The sequence below is a fragment of the Eurosta solidaginis genome, chromosome 3, assembly GCF_040869045.1.
Source record: "Eurosta solidaginis isolate ZX-2024a chromosome 3, ASM4086904v1, whole genome shotgun sequence".
NCBI lineage: Eukaryota > Metazoa > Arthropoda > Insecta > Diptera > Tephritidae > Eurosta > Eurosta solidaginis.
The window spans coordinates 273,921,809-273,942,515 of record NC_090321.1 but is presented as its reverse complement, the minus strand read 5'-3'; the positions used below and the strand labels follow the sequence as shown (position 1 = coordinate 273,942,515).

General features: G+C 35.7%; 1 protein-coding gene across 7 annotated transcripts in view; it reads right to left on the bottom strand.

Annotated features, from left to right (window-relative positions):
• Positions 1-20,707, bottom strand: part of dpr13 (defective proboscis extension response 13) — a 345,469-nt gene that overhangs the window by 15,582 nt on the left and 309,180 nt on the right. For all 7 annotated transcript variants that reach the window (XM_067776528.1, XM_067776524.1, XM_067776523.1 and 4 more), the window contains exon 6: positions 19,260-19,368. In XM_067776528.1, the coding sequence (XP_067632629.1) occupies positions 19,260-19,368 (109 nt within the window). The remainder of the gene's footprint in view (positions 1-19,259; positions 19,369-20,707) is intronic.

Here is a 20,707-nt window from a genome sequence, read left to right as displayed (position 1 = left end):
CGTCCAAATGCGTCCTTGTATCCCAGACCATTTCTATATTTTCTGAGTGCACTTCATAATCCCTATTTTCAGAATCCCGAAAATTTTCATAAATGCTGGGAAGAAAAAATCCAGACACAACGAAATCCCGACAGCATATCATCCCAACTAGGCGAAACTCCAGCAACTCAAAATACCGGCAACACACAATCCAGACAAATTTACTAAAATTACATTACAACTCGTTACGCTTACGCAAAAAGATGTTTTGCGCAGAAATGCTGTGGATCACGTAGCCGGTGATTGTTGTTTTCTTGAAGCGCCTTCGAAGGCCACCTACGCAGAAAGGTGTTCTGCCCAGAGATACTGTGGATTGCATAGTTGATGTTGGAACGGGTAAGTATTGTTGTTGTATTTTTTTACATAATGTGTGATTTCCCAATGTTCGTGTAGTCGGAATATTTGTCGGGAATTAAGGTCGGAATTTCTTCGTGTTGGGATTATGAATGGTCGGGATCTGGTCGTGTGAGGATTATGAGCTGTCGGAACTTATTTGTGTCCCACTTATGCGTTTCAGGATTATTTAAGTTGATATTGTAGCATACACCCATTTTTTCTATAGTACAAGTCTTTTATGAAACGATTTTCTATTAAATGAAGTATTGCTTCCAATTATAATATTGAATCTCATTTTTCTGTAAACTATCATTTTGGACTTAGTGATTTTTTCCAGAGCGTCAACGATATGCTCTGTTATCGCAGCGTTCCTTCTATTCGTTTTATTTTTATTATTCCACAAAACCACTTGGAAAAAATTACTAAAATATTGTATTAGAGTTTAAATAAATGTTAACAGCGTTAAGAATTCCTCTACGTGTAAAATGCGGTCTTTTCTGACAATATCCAAAGGGATGTCTTCCCTATAGTGAACGTAGAGGTACAGAAGTGATGACGCCAGCATTTCCCTTTGCGACTCATCCCAGATTTAGACTATCCTAATTTCATTTTTTGCAGTGTACTTGGTTATATTTGAAAACGAGAGCATAAGTGTTGTTGCGAATATTAGCACCATTATGGTGTTAATAAATAATTGCAACAACAAAAACAGCAAGAAGCCACTCTTGTGTACATGTACACATTAAAGCAAAGAATATCTCACAAACACATATATAATTATCAGCTAAGAGAAGAACTAGTTACTCACACATACACACGCATATGGCTAGAAAAAAGCATAAACTGCAAATATACCTGTATATAGCTGGTGACCAAGCATGAGATACAATTGTCTTGAACACATGTTTGTGAAACGACTAGACCTTATGGGAAATGGGCGAACGAGAAAACCGTATAAAAGCAACATAAGCTGAGTTTTCAGTAATCACTTTTGATTTAAACACGCGATTAGTTGTGAAGTGAAGTATAATTGTACTACTCTAAAAGTAGTATAAATAAAGACTATTTTGCAATACTGAATATTGAAGTTATTTATTCGACAATTCAGAGATTCGAACGTTAGCACAAAGTGCATAATTATCATAAATCCCCAGAATTCGTTACAATGATATATTAATTCACTGCACCAGAGCAATTTCATTAGAAAAAGACATATTGAGTTTTTGCTGAAAGCTGATATTTGCGCGATACTAGAAAATTCACAAAAATCGTACAAACGCATAAACACCATACACTCAACTTTGATATTCAATTGCATGCATTAGACTGGGTCGATTTATTAACCGATATCGCGCCATCGATTTGTCGATAGGATTTGGGCTCAGGAAAAAAGTTCCACTACGCATACCCAAAAAAATTATTTTCGAGCCTGCGAAAAGTCATTTTTTTTAATTTTTTTTTCATGACCTACATACCAAAAATAATTTTCGTTTTATTGTAAAATTTTCATTTAAAAAACATTTTTTTTTTTTCTACAAACTCTTATCGACAACGTTTTTAGAGAACATTTTTGGATCGGACAGGATAAACATATGAAAAATTTTTTAGTAGGTCATGAAAAAACCCTTAAAAATTAAAGTCTATAAAAAGTTTTTATTTTTATCGGCCTATTGATAAATGATTCAGGGTTCGATTCGCACTCAAGGCCAGAACAATAATTTATTTTTTTCTAATGATAATTATTGTTATTTTTTAATTTTTCTAAATTTGAAAAAGTAGAAAATTTTCTACTTACTATTCCAAAAACAAAATACAATTTTTCAAATTTAGAAAAATTAAAAACCAAACAATAATAAAATAGAAAATTTTCTACTTACTATTCCAAAAACGAAATACAATTTTTCAAATTTAGAAAAATTAAAAATCAAACAATAATTATCATTAGAAAAAAAATTATTTTTCTGGCCCTGAGCTCGATAAAAACAAAAACAATTGTTATTAAACCATAAGCACTTGGGAATGTCAAAGCGAAGTAGTTGACAATAAACAAATCCAGCATTAACGTGATTTGCAACAGATGGCGCAACACTGAATAAATTAGCTGGTAAAAAGGAATAGAAGTAGAAATTTACCAATCGAACAAACCACCGCTGTATAGCTAAATAGTTAGCGCAGCGTGCCTAAAGCGTACTGATGACGAAGGCTTAGCACCCTTCGAAATGGATCTATCTGCGCAGTTATGGCAGGTTGTCTGACAAATTTTCTACTTACTATTCCAAAAACAAAATACAATTTTTCAAATTTAGAAAAATTAAAAAATAACAATAATTATTATTAGAAAAAAAAACTATTGGTCTGGGCTTGGGCTCGAATCGAACCTTGAGTCGAAAAAAGTTAAAAAGTGAAATTTCGCACGTTCGAAATTTATATTTTTTGGGTATACGTAGTGGAACTTTTTTCCTGAGCCCAACTCCTATCGAAAAATTTATGGCGCGATATCGGTTAAATTTCGTCCATACAAATTGACCCACCCTAGCATACATTTATATGTTTTATCAATTTTTTTAACAGTAAATCCAAAAGTTTATAAAGAAAGCTATAAATACACGGAAACAAAAAAAAAAAAAAACTTTTGAACTTTTGGAGTAACTTTAATCCGCTTATATAAGTCAGCAATTTGTTTATGCGCACCTCCTCTTTTATTTGTTGTTTTTATTATTTTTGTTGATTCCGTATTCTGTCACCACTGATTAAATTGTGTTAAATGTATTTTTGAATTAGCATGATTTGATTTAATTTAGGGCACAAAATGAGTTTTAAAATAGTAATCATTTGCAAATTTACAATGAATTTTAAAAATTTTGGAAAACTTAATTAGAGTTTAATTGAGTTGCTCATATACAAAAGTATATGATCTAACCCACCAAGCATTGACTTTTTGTGAATATTTAAATTTTTTCATATGCCTTGGTAGATTGTTTTGGCTGGTTGGTTGGTTTTTTGCAACCCTGCCGAGGACCGCACCCAAGTAGCGCTCTACACATTATTTCGGTGCAGATTTTCCTGAGACCAATTGCGCTGTGTCTTTACTCAAGCGATTTGGTTAGATCTAGGAACCTTCTCATTATTTCCAAGGAGCATCTTGAAACCGCCCTAACGTCGAGCAGCACAAAACCGCCTAGATGTCTGAACCACATGTTCGACAAGGCTGGGCACTCGCATAAGTAATGAGCGACTGTCACCTTTCAACCGTTCACACTACCGCTCCTACATCTGTCGATAAGAAGGATTCGCATTCTCTAAGCGTGTGGGCCAAAGGTTATGCTGGATCTCAACTGAATAGATTATTCGCAACTCTTGTCCACTTTTGATCTCTTCCATTATCTTATTAATAAGATAAGATGTATTTATGGTTTATGGCTTGAATAGATTTTAATCTAAATGGTCTTGAAAATGCAAACAATTTTCAGGTAACTTAAAGGACGATTTCGGGAGCATTTCCGGACTACTACGTGTCTATTGCGGATCATTTAACGGCATTCTCTGGTTTTTCCGTGGTACGACGTGGTGCTATTTATAGATCAATACAGTACTATTTGGGATTAATATTGTACCTATTACTTATACATTTCGAGATTATTTTAAGTGCTATTTCAGGTTAGTTTGGCCCACTCCGTGAGTATCACTGGAGCCATTTCGTGACTCTTTCTAGATGATAATTGAATGATCGTTTTGATATTATATTGGGAATCGTTTCTATTTCTAGGTTTCTTTGGGACTAATGTGGGACCACGTCGTCGTATTTTAACCCTTTCGCGGACATAACGGCTAATTCCGTCACATTTGTGTAGAAACACATGGATATGATGGTGTTTTCCCGTCATGAACTATATTAAGAAATTTGGCAAACCTGGAGCTTCCGCAGTCAATTATGTGCTATTTTAAAAAAACGTGCCCTATAAATTTAAATCGTTTTAAGTCTATTTTATACTGAAACGAAATAACAGTTATTTTTATCATTTTTAAATATGCACTTTTTCATAGAATCAATTTCAATTTTTCATGTGTTCTGTGGGTTTTGTTCAATCAGAAGCGCTTAGTTTCTCGGTGAGAGAAAAAAATTTATTTTGATAAAATTTAATAGCCTTAAATGTTGCAACTAATTAGATTTGTTGAGCTGAAAGGCCGCGGTATTGAATAAAATTTCCTTTTCGTTCGTTTGTCGAAATATCGACCAAAGTTAAAATTTATGAATATAAAACAAACCAAAAGGAAGTTTTATTCAGTACCGCGGTCTTTAAGCTCAACAAATCTAATTAATTGAGAAAAATTTAGAATTGTACGTAAAGTAAAAATTCTCTGAAAAAAATTGAAAATCTACAAATATAAATAAAATTATAGCCTTTTAGTTGATTGAGTAAAAAAAGAACTATACAACAAACGACGAGATAGAACTCTTAAGCTTTTTGAAGAACTGAATTTGAACGTTAAATATGAATTAGATCGATCGATGACGGTTAGTATGGAAATGATCCGTACTATTAGCCAAATAAAGAACACGAAATTTCCCGAAGTCGTGTCCGATGAGGAGATGGACAACAGTGTAGCTCTTTGAGAGATACTATTGAAGACAATGAAGATTGTAAAACCAAATCGGGCAGGACGATGTTGATTTATATGTCCTCGTTGAAGTAAATGTAAGTTCCCATGAGAGTTCAGATGACATTTTAGTAGAGGAACCAAATTCTTGTGAGCCAGGACTGAAGACGCATTGATAAGGTCCAATTGGCCACTTTATGATACACATCAATTATTTATTATCAATTTACCACAACAGCGCTTGACAGGCCTTTATATTCGATGCTTAGAAAGCTTATTGTACAATAATTGCTATAGTTTGCAGGAACCCCATCACCGATTGTGGTTCATAATCTTTTCTGGAGCATTCACCGCTGTCACCATTTAAGAATAAGTACTTTCCGGAAATCGGCCTCAAAGTCGCTATTTTTGTTTTTATACCCAGCTGTACTTGTACATAGGGTATTATAAACGATGATTGGATAACGGTTGGTTGTACAGCTATAAAGGAATCCCGACAGATATAGACTTCCATATATCAAAATTATAAGTATCGAAAAAAAAAATTCGTATAAGCCATATCCGTCCATCCGTCTGCCCGTTAACATGATAACTTGAGTAAATATTGAGATATCTTCACCAAATTTGATATACGAGCTTATCTGGACCCACAACAGATTGGTATTGAAAATGAGCGAAATCGGATGATAACCACGCCCGCTTTATATATATATAACATTTTGGAACACAAAAAACGTGATACTTTTGTAAATAATACACCTAGAATGTTGAAATTTGACGTGTAGACCTATATTGAGACTCTTGATAAAAATTTGGAAACAATTTTTAAAATGGGCGTGACACCGCCCACTTGTGATATATTCAATTTTACGAATATTATTAATCATAAATCAAAAATCGTTAAACCTATCGTAACAAAATTCGGCAGAGAAGTTGCCTTTACTACAACAATCCTTTGACGAAAAATTAACGAAATCGATTAAGAACCACACCCACTTTTATGCAAAAGATTTTCAAAATGGTCGTGGACGAATAAAATAAGCTATATCTTTGAAAAAAACATCTTTATATCCATTGTATTTCATTTCCAAGTGGATTTATAACAATAAATAGGAAAAACTTCAAATTTAAAAAAATGGCCGTTGTACCGCCACTTTTACTACTAAGCAATTTCTTTGTTTCGGGAGCCATAACTCGAAGAAAAATTAGTTTAGAATAGAACCATATGTATATGTATTATTGCGCAGCCTTGTAACACTATTAAGTACACAAAATTAAAAACAACAGCATTTCAGGTGTACATCTGGGTATATAATGTTGGTTTTCACCCGAACTTAGACTTCCTTACTTGTTTTTAATAAAGTTTTCCACGGGTTTGAAAACTTTCGTCTGCATCCAAATTTTCAGTATGATTTTTTCCGCTACTCTTCATACTCTGCGTTCTTTTGTAGAGAATTTAAATCATTTGAACATTTTCAACGCAGTGGGAGCTGCCCCCTTCATACTCCCATAGGCGAGGTCCGCTAAAAATACTGTTTGGCCGTAGTGTCCTCTTTCATTCGCATAACACGCTCAAGCCAGCGTGACCGATGCGTCTTAATTCACTGGACTATGTTGAAATCTGCAAAAAGCTCGAACAGCTCATCATTAAATCTTGTTAGGTACTTATTGTAGCCAACGCGTAGAGTCTCGTAAGTCTTTCGAAGAATCGGAGCTGCTACATCTGATGTTGTTATGGTCCATACTTCTGCAACATATGACAGGACGGGTACGATAAATGACTTGATGATCTTTGTTTGCAATGAGAGGACTTTACTTTTCAATTGGCTAATCAGACCAAAGTAGCACTTGTTGACAAAAGTGATGGCTTACTGTTAACTAATATTCCGTGGTTCTGCTGCTTTTTAATTAAATCTTATTTACTTTAAAGCTCATATGTATATTGATCCATATAAGTTAATAGCTATATTTATACATTTTGTTTGATAAAGTCGCTATCGAAATATTCCCTGCTATGAAGTTCTCATTATTGAGATAATGACTTCATGCTTAAATATCATTAGATATAAGGGACTGCAGGTTTGAATGCTAAAGGGAAAGAGTTTGAAAACGTTCTGTTAAGTTCACTTCGTTAAGACAAATTCAATTTGTAGGATTAGGAAATGCAATATTTGTTCCCATAATACACTAAAGCAGCTAAAATATGTATGATTTTGGAGTTGAGTGGCGGGAGGGGTGCGACTGGTATCTATGTGGATTTGTGCTAGTGCACGTTTTATATGACCTACAAAAATAGTGAGTTCATCACAAAACAAATTCTATAATATATACCATTAGTAAAAAACTCACGTTTCAAAGGTAATTCTAACGAAAACTGATACCTGCCAAAGAATTCCCCATGTATTCCTTTTGGGAGTACCTTATATTGAATAAAACCTTTATTATTTTTTAATTTGTACATAAGTACAAATGCACTTAAACTTTATATGGATATCCAAATGTATAACTTTATCTATACGTCCCGTTCCGCCAATCTGAAGGAAAAACTAAAAAGGAGCACGACGCAAATTGGAATAGCAGCTTGGCCTAAAATCTCTTCGGATGTTTTCGCGCCTTGCATTTATTTATTTGTTTTATTATTCTCTACGTATGTCTATGATTCATCGCAACCGACCCAGCTGTAGGTTATATACTAAGACCAACAGAGGTGCGTGTCTCCGCTATTAAGCACAACCCGCTCTGCAGCGATATATTTAACCACTGCCGCGTTTCTTCAATAATTGCCGCTATATGGGTATACTAAAAATTAACATAGTGGTGATTATCGTTTTTTTTTTACTCGCAAATTTAGAAGTACATATATAAAGGTAAAAAAACATGGCTAATTTATGTCTTTTGAAATTATTCAAAAAAGGTTTTACAATAACTAATGTGGGGACACGAAATGATCCACTACTGCATGCTAAAGGACGGCTTTATAAAGTACTCCCACATGATAAAAATTTATCAGGTTGATTAACAATTTTGTGCAGGACAAAGGACAGGTACAACGGTGTATATAGCTGCGCTTATTTATATTGCATATTTTGTGGCATAATCGCATATTCATTACATTAAACATTGCATACGCACAGGCAAATATCGAAATAGAAAAATTGTTTGTATTTTGTGTTGTAGTAGGCAATTAGTATTACTAATGCAACCATGTGCAAAACAATATTGTAATCACAATATATTTGAATTTGTAATTTTACTGCAAACAAACATCATTATAAATATATATATATATATGATATATATATATTAGGCCGGGTCGATTTGTGGGGAGGCAAAAAAATCGCCCATTGCTCTGTGAAAATCATATTATAGGGATCAAAATAAGAAACTTTGCCGAAGGAACCATACCTCTAAAACGAATTCTGATGTCCCCCCCCCCCCCTTTGGGTCGTAGGGGAAAATTTTGAAAAATCCCACTTTGAAATGCCTATGTTTTTTCTATTTCGAGTTTATTTTTCTCTTTAGAAATTTATTTAGTTCGAACATATGTAAATGAAAAAATGAATTTAACTTAGTAATAGAAAAGAAATTAAAAACAATTATTAGAAATTAGCATTTTTACAACCCCCTTTTAAAACCAAGGCATCACTGTGATGCATTTGCATGTCGTAAAATTGCTTGTGTTGTTTTTTTTAAGCCACCACAAGACACAGCAGGTAGAATTGAAATTGCCCCTACCCAAAAGTTCGATCAAAGAGGGGGGGGGGGGGGGCATCAGAATTCGTTTTAGAGGTATGGTCCCTTCGGCAAAGTTTCTTATTTTGATCCCTAGAATACGATTTTCACAGAGCAATGAGCGATTTTTAAATCAACCCGCCCTAATATATATATATATATATATTTTAATGAGCTATCATATAATTTGCACATTCGCACAAAGCACTAAATTTATTGCAAAATTTAAAAAGTATTTCCATGGCAACGAAACTGCACTCCCACACTCGTACATTCAGCCAACACCAACAACGATCATTTACATCGCGTTCATGGCCACAAATTACTTCAGTGGTGAACCAGCACACTCAATGTCGTGGTAATGTGTAAATATATTAGGGTGATTCAAAAATTAAACGCTTGGAAAGTAGGTAGAAGTCATCAATATTTATTATACCGCATCAGCGCTTAATAAGTTAAAACGTTTTTAACCAAAATTGTCTAAATTTAAAACATTATTTTGTTTTTAAGGACTAATTACGATAAGCTGTAGTTGAGTTAGCTTAATTGCTGTTATTCGCAGTCTTCAGTGTATTATACCAACAAATGTATATATTAGCGGCTCTGAGTTGTGACACGCGCTTTGGCACCGTATGAGTATTAAAGATTTTTGTCGTGCATTTTTCCTTATATTATGTTAATGGTTACGTTTTTCCTGATGCAATGTATCTCCGAGTCTCGGAAAACCAACAAAATAATTGTATAATCAATTCATTTGCTGTAGAATAAAGGAATTTACTACATTTCTCAAGTACTTGTTATCGGGAATTGATGGTAATTAAGTTCTTTAAGTATTCATTAATACCCTGTTCCACTATTCAGTTCACCTTTTGTACATTGTATGATCACTTTTTTATTTCAATTTCAAAAAATTTTAATGAAAATAAAAAAAAATCAATACCACTGGAATGGACCCAAACTTACTGAGTATACTCCTTAAACTCCGACAAAAAAAGGCATTTGCTTATATTTGCCGTACTAATAACTCTTGCTCGTATTTCCGATAGTAGTGTAGAGTGTTTGCCTCGAATTACTGTGTGATTTTGCTAATATTAACTCTATCGCGTATCAAGTTCCCACATTATGCTTCAGTGTAGTGACAATACTATCACATGATCTTATTCTTCATTACTCTATACAGCATACTTATACCATACACTACGCATGTGGTTACATATTTTCTTATAAACTATACTGAACGTATGCCAATATTACACATTAGTCTGCTTTTATATTTAACATAAATACAACACCCATCTAGCATACAACTTACAAATACTACGCTTATACCCCAGCGGGTTAGGCGCTTAGAATGTACCCGCGGTAGGTATGCCTGTCGTAAGAGGCGACGAAAATACCAAACAGAATCAAGGGGTTATGTAGTGCAACCCTTTCAAGGGGTTGCCAGCGCAATATATAGCTTCTTTAACCCAATTCTCAACATCACATACCCGTGGTGAACCCTATTTCTTTAACAGCCGAGGCTCTGGCAACCCCAAGTTCCTCATGGGTCTAGGGTATTGGAGGGCGGGATGGCCCAGAATGTTTCATGTGGTTATCTCAAATCGTTCGCGAGGTGGTCGGTACCTTAATGGTGCTTGTTACTGGATCTACATCCGGAAAGGGACCATCAACATTTGTTAACGATAACACTCCCCAAGGCTTTCTGAGAGTGTCCTTTTCGCTAAAACAGCAAAACAACAACTAAGCTTACGCTAGTGCTTTATATACTTGCATACACGCTTACGGATTCATGTAACAACGTTATTGCAAAACGTGAAGCTGGTGTATAAGTCAAATGTTCATGGTAAAATCAATAAAATTCGGATAGGTAACATTCGAGGAGTAACAGTCTAAATAATTTTTTCATGAAGACATTGCCATTATCAATGATCGTAGATCGTTTGGACAATCTTCTTTTCCAGGTTTTTGAAGTGAAATTTTGAACTAACATTTTTCAATCGCTTCATAAATACCTTCGGTTCCAATAACGATTAATTACGGATAAATTTGGGTTTCGTTGATATATGGCCTGAACCCACCCTAGCATGTAGACTTAATTGTCTAAATAAAACTTTGCATGCTTGTGTCGATATGAGCTATGATGGCAAGCATTTAAGAGTATGCGAAACGATCTCGTCATTGAGCTCAATATTTAAGTGCGCTTAAAAAGGCCTGCGATGTTATTAAATAAAAACTAATATATATGAATATATAAGCATGATCTTAAGGAAGAGAGTTACAACCATTTATTTTTTATTTCGCTCAAAAAATCACCAAAAAAGTAATACATTTTGTTGTTCTTTGTTAAATGGAAATGGTCCAGGGGGTCCGGAAAAGTTTTCATTTTTCTGTGTGGGAAAGAAGGAAAATAAAAATAACTGACAGGGGAGCTATATACCACGAATGAACAGAGAATGGAAGAAACGTGGTTACATTTTTTTTGTTCGCGGTAGATGGATAAAGGCCTCAGCCATAACACTTGCAAAAAGTATGAATGCTGGAGATTTCGAGTTCAATAGTCAGCTCCCGAAAAGCTAGCTGATGAAGAAGTGAAATTCAGAATCAAATTCTAGTAGCCATCGCCGTTTGTAAAAAACTTTGCAATTTTTCTCTAATATCAATATCAATAACAAGGAAGGCTAAGTTCGGGTGTAACCGAACATTACATACTCAGTTGAGAGCTATGGAGACAAAATAAGGAAAATCACCATGTAGGAAAATGAACCTAGGGTAACCCTGGAATGTGGTTGTATGACATGTGTATCAAATGGAAGGTATTAAAGAGTATTTTAAGAGAGAGTAGGCCACAGTTCTATGGATGGACGCCATTTAGGGATATCGCCATAAAGGTGGACCAGGGCTGACTCTAGAATGTGTTTGTACGATATGGGTATCAAATGAAAGGTGATAATGAGTATTTTAAAAGGGAATGGGCTTTAGTTCTATAGGTGAACGCCTTTTCGAGAAATCCCCATAAAGGTGGACCAGGGGTGATTCTAGAATATGTTTGTACGATATGGGTATCAAATAAAAGCTGTTAATGAGTATTTTGAAAAGGAGTGATCCTTAGTTCCCTAGGTGGACGCCGTTTCGAGATATCGCCATAAAGGTGGACCAGGGGTGTCTCTAGTTGTACGATATGGGAATCAAATGAAAGGTGTTACTGAGCGTTTTAAGAGGGAGTGGGCATTAGGTCTACAGGTGGACGCCTTTTCGAAATGTCGCCATTAGGGTGGGCCAGGGGTGACTGTAGAATGTGTTTGTACGATATGGGTATCAAATGAAAGGTGGTAATGAGTTCTATAAGTGGACGCCTTTTCGAGATATCGCCATAAAGGTGGACCTAGGGTGACTCTAGAATGTTTGTACGATATGGGTATCAAACGAAAGGTGTTACTGAGCATTTTAAGAGAAAGTAGGCATTAGGTCTATAGGTGGGCGCCTTTTCGAGATATCGCCATTAGGGTGGGCCAGGGTGACTCTAGAATGTGTTTGTACGATATGGGTATCAAATGAAAGGTGGTAATGAGTATTTTAAAAGGGAGTAATCCTCAGTTCTATAGGTGGACGCCTTTTCGAGATATCGCCATAAAGGTTGACCAAGGGTGACTCTAGAATGTTTGTACGATATGGGTATCAAACGAAAGGTGTTACTGAGCATTTTAAGAGGGAGTGGGCGTTAGGTCTATAGGTGGACGCCTTTTCGAGATATCGCCATTAGGGTGGGCCAGGGGTGACTCTAGAATGTTTGTACGATATGGGTATCAAACGAAAGGTGTTACCGAGCATTTTAAGAGGGAGTGGGCATTAGGTCTACAGGTGGACGCCTTTTCGAGATATGGCCATTAGGGTGGGCCAGGGGTGACTCTAGAATGTTTGTACGATATGGGTATCAAAGGAAAGGTGTTACTGAGCATTTTAAGAGGGAGTGGACATTAGGTCTATAGGTGGACGCCTTTTCGAGATATCGCCATTAGGGTGGGCCAGGGGTGACTCTAGAATGTTTTTACGAAATGGGTATCAAACGAAAGGTGATACTGAGCATTTTAAGAGGGAGTGGGCATTAGGTCTATAGGTTCACGCCTTTTCGAGATACCGCCATTAGGGTGGGCCAGGGTTGACTCTAGAATGTGTTTGTACGATATGGATATCAAATTAAAGGTATTAATGAGGGTTTTAAAAGCGAGTGGCCCTTAGATGTATATGTGAAGGCGTTCTCGCGATATCGACCAAATGTGGATCAGGTGATCCAGAAAATCATCTGTCGGGTACTGCTAATTTATTTATATATTCAATAACACTAACAGTATTCCTGCCAAGATTCCAAGGGCTGTTGATTTCGCCTTGTAGAACTTTTTCATTTTCTTCTACTTAATATGGTAGGTGTCACACCCATTTTACAAAGTTTTTTCCAAAGTTATATTTTGCGTCAATAAACCAATCCAGTTACCATGTTTCATCCCTTTTTTCGTATTTGGTATAGAATTATGGCATTTTTTTAATTTTTCGTAATTTTCGATATCGATAAAGTGGGCGTGGTTATGGTCGGATTTCGGCCATTTTTTATACCAAGATAAAGTGAGTTCAGATAAGTACGTGGGCTAAGTTTAGTAAAGATATATCGGGTTTTGCTCAAGTTATTGTGTTAACGGCCGAGCGGAAGGACAGACGGTGGACTGTGTATAAAAAACGGGCGTGGCTTCCACCGATTTCGCCCATTTTCACAGAGAACAGTTAGCGTCATAGAATCTATGCTCCTACCAAATTTCAATAGGATTGGTAAATTTTTGTTCGACTTATGGCATTAAAAGTATTCTAGACACACTAAATGAAAATGGGCGGAGCCACGCCCATTTTGAAATTTTCTTTTATTTTTATATTTTGTTGCACCATATCATTACTGGAGTTGAATGTTGACATAATTTACTTATATACTGTAAAGATATTAAATTTTTTGTTAAAATGTTACTTAAAATTTTTTTTTTTTAAAGTGGGCGTGGTCCTTCTCCGATTTTGCTAATTTTTATTAAGCGTACATATAGTAATAGGAGTAACGTTCGTGCCAAATTTCATAATGATATCTTCAACGACTGCCAAATTACAGCTTGCAAAACTTTTAAATTACCTTCTTGTAAAAGTGGGCGGTGCCACGCCCATTGTCCAAAATCTTACTAATTTTCTATTCTGCGTCACAACCTCAACCCATCTACCAAGTTTCATCGCTTTAGCCGCCTTTGGCAATGAATTATCGCATTTTTTCGGTTTTTCGAAATTTTCGATATCGAAAATGTGGGCGTGGTTATAGTCCGATATCTTTCATTTTAAATAGCGATCTGAGATGAGTGCTCAGGAACCTACGTACCAAATTTCATCAAGATACCTCAAAATTTACTCAAGTTATCGTGTTAACGGACGGACGGACGGACGGACATGGCTCAATCAAATTTTCTTTGGATCCTGATTATTTTGATATATGGAAGTCTATATCTATCTCGATTCCTTTATATATGTACAACCAACCGTTATCCAATCAAACTTAATATACTCTGTGAGCTCTGCTCAACTGAGTATAAAAACAATTTTATAAAGCAATTTGAGCATGTATCGCTAATTAAATACAGATATTAATTTGTTTTCTTTTATTTTATTTTTTTATTTATTGTCACCAGCTGTTTGTTTACACCATAAGGGTATACATATTTTGCACCTGCATTCTTTAAAATTGAATATATATGTACATGCTAATAGACTTTACTTTATGAACATAAGTGAAATGTTTGCTGTGAGTTGCTGTGTATTTTTGCTCATATCAACTCTACCACGTACCATATTCCTACATTACGTTACAGTTTAGTAACTGCACTTAAGCTCTGATTCTCTATAACTGCATATACCATACTAATAACACACACTACGCCTATATTAGCTCATTCTAAAGTAGTTCACACGGTACATATATCAATAGAACACCTTACCCCTGCATTTACATTCATATACCATACCTCTTACAAATACTACATTTACGCCTATACCTACGCTTACACTTATACTTTACGCTTACTTCGAGAATTCTTCCATAGTAGAGTAGGTAAGTATAACACCATAAAATTTATAAACAGCATTTTTGTTTCAGTTTTATTCTTCATTCTATATAGCCTCTTCAAAAAAGTTACTCATACGCCATGGGGCAACATACTTATGTGTATGCTTAAAATAATGCTAACTCATTCATAACTACAGACAACTTATTTAGAAGAGTTAAGTGCTACGTTACATAACTTTGTTGTTTCTAGAATTATAGGCGATTTTTGATGTTGCTTGCCAAAAAAAAACAAATAGCCCATTTATTGTAGTTTGAGTGCAATTATTTTAATAGATTCATTTTACAACTACAATAAGTGCATGTACTGAGTCGAACGTGATGGTGGCAAATTTTTCTTTTGCTGCCCAATTCCACATGATTTCGTGTGTTAGTGAGTAAAAGCAATCAAAAGTTTAGAGATGTGTATGTAGTTGTAGTTCACGCAGGAGTTGGTAATGCAGCAGCGTTAAAGCAGACAATCAGCTAAATTTTATGCAATCAATTTTTGCCCACAGACCAAGCGTTCTTTTCGCTCAACTAATCTACAATTTACAATATCTATCAATACACATACGTACATGTATAAACACTAATACTCAAGTATGTATATATATATATGAGGTATACCCGACCCCTTTAGAATTGGCTGAAAGCTTTTCTTCTTTTTCTAGCTTACGAAAAACGTTTTTCAGAAGTTTTTCAAATTTTTTCAAACAACTCAAAAAAAGTTATGAATTAAAAAAAAAACACCGTTTTTGTTTTCAAAATGATATAGCTTTTTCAAAAATTGACCGTTTGGTATCTTTTTTATACTCAGTTGAGCAGAGCTCACAGAGTATATTAACTTTGATTGCATAACGGTTGGTTGTACAGGTATAAAGGAATCGAGATAGATATAGACTTTCATATATCAAAATTATCAGTATCGAAAAAAAATTCGATTGAGCCATGTCCGTCCGTCCGTCCGTCCGTCCGTTAACACGATAACTTGAGTAAATTTTGAGGTATCTTGATGAAATTTGGTATATAGGTTCCCGGGCACTCCTCTCAGATCGCTATTTAAAATGAACGATATCGGACAATAACCACGCCCACTTTTGCGATATCGAAAATTTCGAAAAACCGAAAAAGTGCGATAATTCATTACCAAATACGCATTGAGCGATTAAACTTGGTAGGTGAGTTGACCTTATGACACAGAATAGAAAACTAGTAAAATTTTGGACAATGGGCGTGGCACCGCCCACTTTTAAGTGAAGGTAATTTAGAAGTTTTGCAAGCTGTAATTTGGCAGTCGTTAGAGATATCATGATGAAATTTGGCAGGAACGTTACTCTTATTACTTTATGTCTGCTTAATAAAAATTAGGAAAATCGAAGAACGACCACGCCCACTTTTTAAAAAAAATTTTTTTTTAATTCAAATTTTAAAAGAAAAATTAATATCAAACATTCAACTCCGGTAATGATATGGTGCAACAAAATACAAAAATAAAAGAAAATTTTAAAATAGGCGTGGCTCCGCCCTTTTTTATTTAATTTGTCTAGGATGCTTTTAATGCCATAAGTCGAACAAAAATTAACCAATCCTTGTGAATTTTGGTAGAGGCTTAGCTCCTAGGACGATAACTGTTTTCTCAGAAAAAGGGCGAAATCGGTTGAAGCCACGCCCAGTTTTTATACACAGCCGTTCTTCTGTCCTTCCGCTCGGCCGTTAACACGATAACTTGAGCAAAAATCGATGTATCTTTACTAAACTCAGTTCACGTACTTATCTGAACTCACTTTGTATTGGTGTAAAAAATGGCCGAAATCCGACTATGACCATGCCCACTTTTTCGATATCGAAAATTACGAAAAATGAAAAAATTCCATAATTATATACCAAATACAAAAAAAGTAATGAAATATAGTAATTTTATTGGTCTATTGACGCAAAATATAACTTTAGAAAAAAACTTGGTAAAATAGGTGACACCTACCATATTAAGTAGAAGAAAATGAAAAAGTTTTGCAGGGCGAAATCAAAAGCCCTTGGAATCTTGGAAGGAATACTGTACGTGGTATTACATATATAAATAAATTAGCGGTACCCGACAGATGATGTTCTGGATCACCCTGGTCCACATTTTGGTAGATATCTCGAAAACGCCTAAACATATAAAACTAAGGGTCACTCGCTTTTAAAACCCTCATTAATACCTTTAATTTGATATTCATATCGTACAAACATATTCTAGAGTCACCCCTGGCCCACCCTAATGGCGATATCTCGAAAAGGCGTCCACCTATATACCTAATGCCCACTCCCTCTTAAAATGCTCAGTAACACCTTTCGTTATTTGCCCATATCGTACAAACATTCTAGAGTCACCCCTGGCCCACCCTAATGGCGATATCTCAAAAAGGCGTCCACCTATAGACCTAATGCCCACTCCCTCTTAAAATGCTCAGTAACACCTTTCGCTTGATACCAATATCGTACAAACATTCTAGAGTCACCCCTGGCGCACCCTAATGGCGATATCTCGAAAAGGCGTCCACCTATAGCCCTAATGCCCACTCCCTCCTAAAATGCTCAGTAACACCTTTCGTTTGATACCCATATCGTACAAACATTCTAGAGTCACCCCTGGCCCATCCTAATGGCGATATCTCGAAAAGGTGTTCACCTATAGACCTAATGCCTATTCCCTCTTAAAATGCTCAGTAACACCTTTCGTTTGATATCCATATCGTACAAACATTCTAGAGTCACCCCTGGCCCACCCTAATGGCGATATCTCGAAAAGGCGTCCACCTAGAGACCTAATGCCCACTCCCTCTTAAAATGATCAGTAACACCTGTCGTTTGATACCCCTATCGTACAAACATTCTAGAGTCACCCCTGGCCCACCCTAATGGCGATATCTCGAAAAGGCTTCCACCTATAGACCTAATGCCCACTCCCTCTTAAAATGCTCAGTAACCCCTTTCGTTTGATACCCATATCGTACAAACACATTCTAGAGTCACCCCTGGCCCACCCTAATGGCGATATCTCGAAAAGGCGTCCACCCATAGACTTAATGCCCATTTCCTCTTAAAATGCTCAGTAACACCTTTCGTTTGATACCCATATCGTACAAACATTCTAGAGTCACCCCTGGTCCACCTTTATGGCGATATCTCGAAAAGGCTTCCACCTATAGAAATAATGCCCACTCCCTTTTAAAATACTCATTACCGCCTTTCATTTGATACCCATATCGCAAAAACACATTCTAGAGTCACCCTTGGCCCACCTTTATGGCGATATCTCGAAAAGGCGTCCACCTATAGACCTAATGCCCACTCCCTTTTAAAATGCTCAGTAACACCTTTACAAACACATTCTGGAGTCACCCCTGTTCCACCTTTATGGCGATATCTCGAAACGGCGTCCACCTATGGAACTAAGGATCACTCCCTTTGAAAATACTCATTAACACCTTTCATTTGATACCCATATCGTACAAACATATTCTAGAGTCACCCCTGGTCCAACTTTATGACGATTTCTTGAAAAGGCGTTCACCTATAGAACTAAAGGCCATTCCCTTTTAAAATACTCATTACTACCTTTCATTTGATATCCATATTGTACAAACACATGGCCCACCTTAATGGCGATATCTCGAGAAGGCGTCCACCGATAGACCTAAGGCCCACTCCCTCTTAAAATGCTCAGTAACACCTTTCATTTGATACCCATATCGTACAAACAAATTCTAGCGTCAGCCCTGGTCCACCTTTATGGCGATATCCCTAAATGGCGTCCATCCATAGAACTATGGCCTACTCTCTCTTAAAATACTCTTTAATACCTTACATTTGATATACATGTCATACAACCACATTCCAGGGTTACCCTAGGTTCATTTTCCTACATGGTGATTTTCCTTATTTTGTCTCCATAGCTCTCAACTGAGTATGTAATATTCGGTTACACCCGAACTTAGCCTTCCTTACTTGTTTTTTTTTTTAAATTTGTTTTTAAATTTACTTTTCGGAAAAAATTCAAAAAAAATTTTTAAAGTTTTTTTTTGTAATATTTCAGTTTTTCGAGATTTTTCGAATTTCGCCTTTTTAAAAAAGTACATTTAAAAACAAATTTAAAAAAAAAAATCCCAAACGGTAAATTTTTGAAAAAGTTATAGCATTTTGAAAACAAAAACGGTGTTTTTTTTTAAATTCATAACCTTTTTTGAGTTGGATGAAAAAATTTGAAAAAATTCTGAAAAACGTCTTTCGTAAGCTAGAAAAAGAAGAAAAACTTTCTGCCAATTCTAAAGGGGTCGGGTTCAAAATTGGTCGAAATGGAATGGAATACCCCATATATATATACTTATATGTATGCTTATATATATACTTAAAAATATATATAAAATCGTAAATGTGCGTTACTTACCGACAACATTCAAATGCAGAAATATAGATGTGGGCGGATGGGTTGACACTTGACATTCGTAGACGCCAGCATCACGTAGTTGCACGAATTTTATTTGCAGCGTCCAATCCTGTGGCGTGCCACACATTCCAAATTGAATTATACAATCGAGTGTTAGGGTGAATAAGCAGCGTATAAAGTAGTAAAGTTTGGACAAGTTTTTGTTGATTGTAGAAATGTTAGTTGTGTCATGAAAGTAGAAACAAAAAGGGAAATAGCGATGACGAGATGAAAAAAAGGGAAATAAAAAGTACAGTTTCAGTTGATTAAGATGTACGCAGTAACACAATCAGTGAAAATGGACTTTCGGTATTACAAAAGCACTGATGTAACAATCCAGTGCAACTAAAAAAAAAAGTAAATTTAAAAACAAAAATTTTGTTTGAATTTTAAGAGCTAATAACACTTTAAAAAAGAAAATATGCACTTGATATTTTAGCTCCGATAGAAGGATGGGACATCACACTTAACTCTAAAAAGTTATCAAATCTAAATTCTTGAAAGTTTGTCGAGCCAAATTTGACCACAGTAATAAATTTAGTGTATAAAATTAATTTAACATAAATTAGAAACTCCGCTCATAGGAATACAAGCCATATCTAACTTCATTGCAATAGGTTTAAGTTGCAAGAAAAGTTGAGAATTTAGCCTTTGTGAATCTAGAATTACGTGGGTCGTTAAACCAAGGTTAGCTTAGCCTTTATTTTGCTAGCCCACCCTTTACCTAACTGTTAAATATATAGAGTTGGCAACCGCCACAATGCTTGATGTGTTGAAGCACGTCCAGTACAGGCCTTATGGTCTTATCAGTAAAGCGCTATCTAATATATATAGGTCGAAGAAACTACATGGTTTCGTTCCTGAGTTTTGAGGGATATTTTTTGGCGACTTAATAGAGCTTCAGCAATGGTAAGGAAATTGCAGAACATATTATGCACGTGTATACGAAAGGAGGCAGGTCTGCTGTTTACTTTGTCGATGCAGAATTAGGTAGATCCGAAAGGCTGCCATATCACTGCAGTGTCTTTTAGGCAGAAATTGTTGACACGAATAAGGTACCAAAAATCCTTGAGGAAGCGTGCGTCTGTCACGTCAATAAATACATAATGAATGTCAGGCAGCGATCAAGAAAATAATCTCAAACAGTACTTCATCAAGAAGTATCCTAGGATGCATAAAAATACTGAAGAGACTTCATTCAGGCCGCACCGATGAGTTGGTAAAGAAGGGTGCAGTACTAAATGAATCGTTGGTAGACGTTCCAATCCCATTTTGAAAAATCAAAGGAGGAAGAAGGCGTGGACAGAAGCATAGGGCTGCATAATTTGTAAGATCTTGTGCGAACTTTATGAAGTGAGGCTCCCCAGTTTCTCATATCTCTAAAGAGAGACGATTTTATGATCTCGAGT